Genomic DNA, 8,196 nt, shown 5'->3' with positions numbered 1-8,196 from the left:
TCAGTAAAAGAAACTGTCAGATTCCTTTTGTATTCCCATTCACCCCATGTATACAAATTATAATCACAAATACAATCACAGATATAATCACAAATACAGATATAAACTAACACAATCACAGATATAATCACAAATACTGACACAGATGCAATCACAATTTACAAATAAACTAACCCAATCACAGTTTACAAATAAACTAACTCAATCGCAGTTTACATATTCTAATAAAACATATATAAACAAGCATAATATAAACAAAGTATTTCCGTGCTCAAATATATAAATTCATACCATGATAACAAATACTCCAAAAACAACTAATAGTGTAAAATCCTGCAAAAAGTAAAATATAATAAATTATGATGAGATTGATATTGATCTATAATTCAAAATGTTACATAGATGTATAATGAATTTTACATTTAAAAAAATAAATACCTAGATAGAAAGAAAATGATGATGATGATGATGATGATGATGATGATCGTGCTGAATATATACACCCTGACACCTGAAACATATAATAATGTAAATATTAGAAATGAGCATAGTAGAATAAAACAATCAAATATAAACAATCAAATATTAGCAACTATTTAATCAACATTAATAGTTTCCAAGTCTTCATCGCTAGACTCTGTTAGTACCAATTCATCTTCACTGTTGGACATCTCTCCATCATCTATCTTCTCATAAGTGACATTAACATCAAGTAATTGAGATGTAGATTCAAGTTGTGTATCAATTGAATGTCTCTCCACTTCGTCATTCTGAAATGCATCAGTAGCCTGAGTGGTATTCGGCATTTCTATAATCGTGCGAGGCTTCATTCGACAAACAGACAACCATTCACTGGGTCTTCTTCTCTTTGTAGGGTATTCAAGATAGAAAACCTGTGCTGTTTGTACCCCGAAAATAAAAGGTTCAAACTTGTTGAACCTTTTGCTTGCATTAACCTCAACTAAATTATACTTTGGATGTATTCTGGTACCTATTCTTGGGGTATGATCATACCATAAACATTTAAATAGCACACACCTCTTAATAGGTAATGCAAGATATTCAACTTCTATGATTTCCTCAAGTCTACCATATTAATCATACTGAGTGTTATTATTGTCCATAGATCCTTTGACACAAACACCAGAATTATAGGTTAATCTCCGTGAATCTCGTAGTGCCACGTGGAATTTGAGGTCATTAACATAGAAACCAGAGTAGACCTTTATTTTATGAAGGGGTCCTGATGCAAGATTCATGATCCTATCATCTGTCACATTTGATATTCTACGGTCTTTAACCTACACAATTAGTAGACATTAGAACACTACTTAAAACACACGAACTTAAATACTTAATAAAATCTCCAACTTACATATATTTCAAACCATAATGTAAATTCAACCTCTAACTTTTCATCTACACCATCTGCATCTATTGATGGATTTTGTAGATATAGTTGTTGTTCATATAAGCTGGAAAAGAAGGTAATTTTAAGGTAAATGAGATATCAAGCAACAAATTGAATGGGGGATACTTTTTTAATTAGAGAAGTCAACTTACTTTATGTATGATTTGACCTCTTCATAATTTAAGAGTATGTATGTTCTTGCAGCATGATATTCTTCTGGAGTTAAGAATCTAGAAATAGATGTACCCATTGGTTTGCCAGGAAACTTAAAAATAGACAGCATTGAATGGTCTATTTCTTGAGCATTATCATAATTTCTAGGAACCTTGCGATGTCTGATTTTGACATTATCAGCAAAATAATAGGAGCAGAAAGAAGATGCTTCTTCAACCAGATAAGCATTACATATTTAGCCCTCAACTCTTGCTTTGTTACGAACATTATTCTTTAATTTTCTCAAAAACCGTTCGAATGGATACATCCATCTATATTGCACAGGACCAGCTATTTGTGCCTCATATGGCAAATGTACCGGCAGATGTTCCATTGAATCAAAAAAACTGGGTGGAAATATGCGCTCTAACTTACATAATATGAGAGGAATGTCTATGTCTAGCAGAAGCATATCGTCCATCGTAATACACCTCGCTGTCAAATCTCTAAAAAATAGACTTAATTCTGTGAGAGCTTGGCAAACATTATATGGAAGTAAATCATGGAAAGCTACTGGAATAAGTCTTTGCATGAATACATGACAGTCATGACTCTTCATCCCAAACATCTTTAACCTATTCATATCCACACAACGAGCCATATTTGAGGCATACCCATCTGGGAATTTTACTTCCTTCAACCAACTACATAAAGTCTGCTTCCCATCTTTGTCTAATGTATAACAAACCTTTGGAAATCTATTAGTTATTTCATTTTGATGCAACTCTGGTCTGTTTACTAATTGTTTTAATTCTTCACGAGATTTTGCAGTGTCCTTAGTTTTTCCAAGCACATTCATCACAGTGTTAAAGATATTATCGAAGAAATTTTTCTCAACATGCATGACATCTAAATTATGTCAAATGAGTAGATACTTCCAATAGGGGAGCTCCCAAAAAATATTCCTTTTTTTCCAACCACACTGACACATCCTAACAATGTATCTATTTATCTCATCAGAACCAGATTGAGATACTGGTAGAAATCCATAACTGTCGATTTATTCAATGATTTTTTCACCTGATATATGGAATGCTGGAGGAGGTTTTCTGACTACAACATTTTTTAGGAAATTTTTCTTATTCCGCCTGAAAGGGTGATCAATAGGTAAAAACTTCTAGTGATTATCAAACCAAGACACTTTTCGACTACAAGGTAATGAAAAGACATCATAATCTGTCATGCAGTGTGGACAAGCTAATTGACCCGCCGTGCTCCATCCTGACAACATTGAATATGCTGGGAAATCACTGATCGCCCATAATAATGCAGCATGCAATCTAAAATTACTTTTACTTGCAACATTATAAGTCACTGACCCTACATTCCATAAATCATTTAATTCTGCAATTAAAGGTTGCAAGAAAATATCTATATTCTCTTTGGGATTAGTTGGACTAGGAATAAGCACAGTAAGAAACATAAATTCATCTTTCATGCACATCCAGGGTGGTAAATTGTATGGTGTTAATATAACTGGCCAGGATGAATATTACTATCCCGATTGACCAAATGGTTGAAATCCATCAGCGGAAAGTCCCAATCTCACATCACGTGGTTCCATTACAAACAAGGGAAATACAATATCAAGATGTTTCCATGCAGAAGAATCACAAGAATGACACATAATACCTCCTTCATGATTATGTTCATGATGCCACGTCATGTGACAAGCTGTAGCGCCAGATGCATACAAACGTTGTAATCTAGCAGTTAAAGGAAAATAATACATCACTTTCCAAGCAATATTTTTCTTCTTCTTCCCTAGTATGCGGGTAACATTCTTATAACGAGGGTGAGTACAGATTTTGCATTCACTCAGTTCGCTATCTTCATGCCAAAATATCATGCAGTTGTTTACACAACAATCAATCTTCTCTACTGGCAAACCTAAACCTCTAACCAATTTCTTGGTACTGTAAAAACTATCTGTCATTATGTTGTCAGCAGGAAGTAACTCTCACATTAATTGACATATGTCATCATAACATCTTTTAGAAAAATGATGTTCTGCTTTCATATTTAACAACCTTGCAGTAGCTGATAATTGCGAGTGACCTGAGGGAATGTCTTCCTATACTTCTCTTTCACTAGCCTTTAACATTTCATATAGTTGCTGATATTCAGGTGCAGGTGTTTCGTTTATATTGGAATAATCAACTGCGGCATTCATTGCATCGTGAACCATTGATTGCATTCCAATATCATAAGTTGATGAGTCATGTGCAGTAAAAGTTGTGCCAGATGATAAACCACCGGAAGGCCCAATTGGTTCATACAAATAAGGTTCTCCATGATAGTACAAATTGTAGTAATTTGGCACAAAATCATTCCTACATAAATGCATTTTTACAGTATCTTCATTACGGAAAGCTCTATTTTGAAATTTTTTATGATTGCACGGACACTTTAATTCTGTACCATTCATACATTCTGGATGACTTTTAGCATAGTTGACAAATTCTTCAACTTCAGCAATAAAATCATCTATAATAAATCCATTTTCTAATCGATTGTACATCCAAGCTTTGTTTATAGACATTTTCACCTAAAACTAATAAATTGATAATTAGAAATTATCTTAGATTAACGTACAAACACAAAACAAACAAAAGAATGATATTATGTTATAGATTAAGATACGAACATAACATATATGTAAATTAAACAATGATAAATAATATAAAATACCATAAACTAAATTATACCTGAAGATGTGAATGTGTACCGAAGAAGAGCAGCAAATGCTATCTGTTTATAAAATAAAAATAATTTAGCACAAAATTTATCAAAAAATTAACAAGTAGAAACACGACCGACACAGGCCAGCACAACAGCATATATCCGACACACCCATCAGCATAGCAGTTCCGACATACCAGCGTCCGGCACAGCGGCCAGGAGGTCGTCGACGTCTGACACAGCGGCCACCAGGCCGCTGGCGGCCGGCACAGCTGCCAGGAGGCCACTGGCGGCAGGCAACTGCCAGCGCCGGCCGGCACAAAGGCCAGCAGGGCGCTGGCGGCCACAAAGAAAGGAAGAAATAAATGAGGGGAGCTTACCGGCGAGATCGAGGAGGAGGAGGAGGAAGAGGAAGGAGCTGGCTGCCGCGCGCGTGGAAAGAAAGGAAAGGGGCCGGGTTAGGGTATTTCTTCTTCTTTATAGACGGAATCTAGATTCCGACGGTAAGGCTATTATTTTTTTAAAAAAAAACACAGGTTACCGACGGAATTAAAATATCCGTCGGTAATGTCGGAACATTTCCGACGGAATCTTTGATTCCATCGGTAATGTAGATATTACTGACGGAAGATAATATTCCGTCGGTAATTTTCAGACTTTACCGACGGAAATTGTTATCCGTCGGTAGCCCCGTCGGTAAAGCTATTTTTTTTTTTAGTGTATAATCCATAAATATCAAAATTATCTTGAATACCAAAATAACATAAATTAATAAAAATAGTAAAAAAAAATCTCGGATGCTCAAATGAGAGTCTAAATGGTAGAATGTAGATCTAAACTTGAGATTCTCCAATAATAAATAATAAATATAGATCTTTAAATTCTAGATACGTGAAATTCGACATAGTCTAATTTTAAATCCCTCAAAAATTATAACTCTTTGCAATGTAAAGGTTAAGGTAAACATGTCGAGATGATATAGTAATTAATCTTAAAAGTAGCTAGTTAAACTCAAAGAGCACACTTAATATCTTGTTTAAACAAGCAGTTACAGATCTCTCATGAGATCTCTCCACCGGCAACCTTAGAAAACCTAGACAATCTTGCTGAAAGCATTCTATCAGGCACTCTCGGAGGTCGACGAGGGCAACAGTGGCTGAGCAAGGTTGGAAGAAGCTTTGAGCGAGGCAGCCGATGGCCTGAGGCCATCATGGACGCAACTGGAAGAGACAATGGAGGCCTCCTCGGTAGCAAAGATCCTCTCCTGACTCTTCCCCCACATCACCAGGTACAGTCCCAAGACGATGAAGACAGCTCCGATGATGCTGCACGAAGAAGAACAAGATGAGCAATGTAGTGTTCTTTCTTCTTGCTAATTGGCGGAGAGAATTAGGAAGCAGTAGATTAATACCTGCCGAGGTAGAATTTCTCGCCTAGAACGATGAAAGCCATGATCGCGACGACCAGAGTTTGAATTGGCTGGTACACGGCCACGAACACAGGGCCGGCCCTGTCGATGCACCATATTTGAACGGAGAAGGCGATTCCGGACATCACGATTGCCTGCGCGTTATCCATGCTTGAGATCTAGTTGAATCGATGGGTTTATTTTGTGTTTATTCGTTTAGGTGATGGCTTACGCTGTAGAAGATGGCGAAAAGCTCGCCGGTGGAGTGGAAGGCCCAGGCGTCGGCGTCGCGCTCCGTGAAGGCGGCGATGACGAGGAACTGGAGGAGGCCGAAGAAGAAGGTGAAGAAGGTGGAGGAGAGCCTGGCGGGGTACTTCTTCAGCACCGGCTTCTGGAGCGCCTGCCATCCCGACAAGCATAGGCAGTGGCCGATGAGGTAGACGCAGCCCAGCGTCCAGTTCTTCCCCTCCGCCATGAACGCCGGCGCTGCAAAGTTCAACGTCGTCGTAGACGCGCGGACAAATATGGACGGCCCTTTGTAGAGCGTGATCACGGTGGCGCCGCCGACGCACACCAGCGTTCCGACGACCTTCGCGATTCCATCTCGCCGGTCGAGCCGCACCTTCTCGATTCTAATTCATTGTTTAAACAAAAAAGATCAAATCTTTACGCATGGTAACCAAACTGGGAATCGGTTAGTGGAATTACCTGAGGGCGGCGGCCATGGCGAAGGTGATGGCCGGAACAGAGTTCTGGATGGCGGAGGCGAAGGTGGGCGACGTGTGGTCGAGGCCAAGCAAGTAAAGTCCCTGGCTCGCCGTTATCCTGATTCCATCAATTCTATCGATCAGTGTACTCAAGATCGAACAAATCGCCCAAACGTGGGAAATTAAAATTACCCGCAGAGAGCGAGAAGGAAGAACTGCACGAGGAAGGAGAACTTCATCGTCGGCCGTTCCTTCCTGCATCAATCCACGAAACGACGTACGTTAAACAATCAAATGCTCTACAAATCGAAGCAAATTGTATAAATCTGATACTTCTCGAGGAAGTAGGCGAAGGGGAAGAGGAGGATCAAAACGATGATGTTGCGGTAGATTGAGTAGACGAGTTTGCTGATGCCCATGTTGAGCGCCGTCCGGGAGATGACGTGGAAGCCGGCGTAGCCGAACTGCAGCAAGAACATGGCAACGTGCAACTGCACCTTCTCCGGCATGCCGCAGACTCTCTTCCCTCCGTCGGCGTCGGCCATTCCTGATCGAGCTCAGAGGCGATATATACCAGCGACCGGTGGGCGGAGAGGGCCGGAGGAAGGGAATGGGTGACGAAGCGAGGTGGAGCCGGTGGGCTATTTATAGCCACCGGAAAGTGTGAACAGTTAGAAAGCATGCCAACTGCCACTAGCGACGACGATGGCCACGGCGGGAAGGGAATGATGGCCACGGCGGGAAGGGAATGAATGGGAAGAAACAGATGGCTCCCCATTAGCTCTAAAACATAAATAAAAAAATATACTAAATAGTTAGATATAATTAATTCGGCAGGTAATCGAAATTAGAAACCACAGATGCCCATACAAGTTAAACCAGTTTAGAAGCTCATAAAAAATAGTCTATCTATATTATCAAACAAAAAAAAAAATAGATAGGCTCATTAAATTTTAAATTAAAAATTTTAAATCATGTGTTGAAATTAAAGAAGGATAATCAATTCCTTCTTTAAAAAGTAATAGTTTGTACACTGGACTAAGTAAAATTACTAAATCATATAAAATAATTTCCAAATATTAAATCACGTATCTATTTTTTATTTTGTCTTTATCAGTCGAATGGTTATTTTGATTTGTCGAATCATTTTTATTTTGCGCCAAAACGTTAAAATTTTGAATAAATCAGTCGATTAATTTATTATTATTTTTTACCAAAGTCAATTTTAGATAAAATCAGTTGATAGACCAGACGACCTCAGATTTACACGAAACTAATTTTATATATTCAGCTAACTCTCCTGATTATATCCATGTCCTCAAACGTCAATTTGATTCAATATATAAAGAATAATTATTTTTTTGAACACAGATGTGTTTAAAAAATTTAATTCGTTTTCAAAAAATTATTATTCTCAATATATTAAGTCAAATTGGTATTTGAGAACTTGGATATAATCAGAAGAGGTAGATGAACATATAGGAACTAGTTTCATGTCAATCCAAGATCATTTAGTTCATCAACTGATTTTGCCCAAACATGGCTGATGGATCAGACATTTGATTGCCATGAAACTAAATATTATGTATTCGGTTTGTTCTCTTGATTATATTCATGCCTCAAACATCAATTTGACTTAACATATTGAGAGCAATGATTTTTAGAACATGAATTAAATTTTTTTATATTTAAAAAATCATTATTCTCAATATATTGGGTAAAATTGACATTTAAGGGTATGAATATAATTAGGAAAGGTAAACAAACATATATGA

The 8,196-nt window shown here is 37.8% G+C and overlaps 1 protein-coding gene across 1 annotated transcript; it reads right to left on the bottom strand.

Moving 5' to 3' along the window:
* Positions 1-1,255: 1,255 nt before the first annotated feature.
* Positions 1,256-6,930, bottom strand: LOC122027909 (protein WALLS ARE THIN 1-like). The gene is made up of 7 exons (XM_042586926.1): positions 6,755-6,930; positions 6,614-6,676; positions 6,423-6,539; positions 5,947-6,346; positions 5,718-5,869; positions 5,564-5,631; positions 1,256-1,263 (listed from the first exon to the last, which is right to left on the bottom strand). The coding sequence occupies exons 1-7, from the start codon at positions 6,928-6,930 to the stop codon at positions 1,256-1,258; spliced, it is 984 nt and encodes a 327-aa protein (XP_042442860.1).
* Positions 6,931-8,196: the final 1,266 nt, after the last annotated feature.

This window comes from Zingiber officinale, chromosome 10A, assembly GCF_018446385.1.
Source record: "Zingiber officinale cultivar Zhangliang chromosome 10A, Zo_v1.1, whole genome shotgun sequence".
In the NCBI taxonomy this organism is placed as follows: domain Eukaryota; kingdom Viridiplantae; phylum Streptophyta; class Magnoliopsida; order Zingiberales; family Zingiberaceae; genus Zingiber; species Zingiber officinale.
Note: the sequence above shows the minus strand (reverse complement) of the source record. Positions and strands in the feature narration are given on the sequence as shown.

Bases quoted from the DNA above. Each gene is read 5' to 3' on its own strand.
- LOC122027909 (XM_042586926.1), bottom strand. From the start codon at position 6,930: ATGCCGGAGAAGGTGCAGTTGCACGTTGCCATGTTCTTGCTGCAGTTC. The intron at 6,677-6,754 runs GTATCAGATTTA...GGATTGATGCAG, and splicing joins TTCGCCTACTTCCTCGAGAA to GAAGGAACGGCCGACGATGA. The intron at 6,347-6,422 runs GTAATTCCACTA...ACAATGAATTAG, and splicing joins GCCATGGCCGCCGCCCTCAG to AATCGAGAAGGTGCGGCTCG.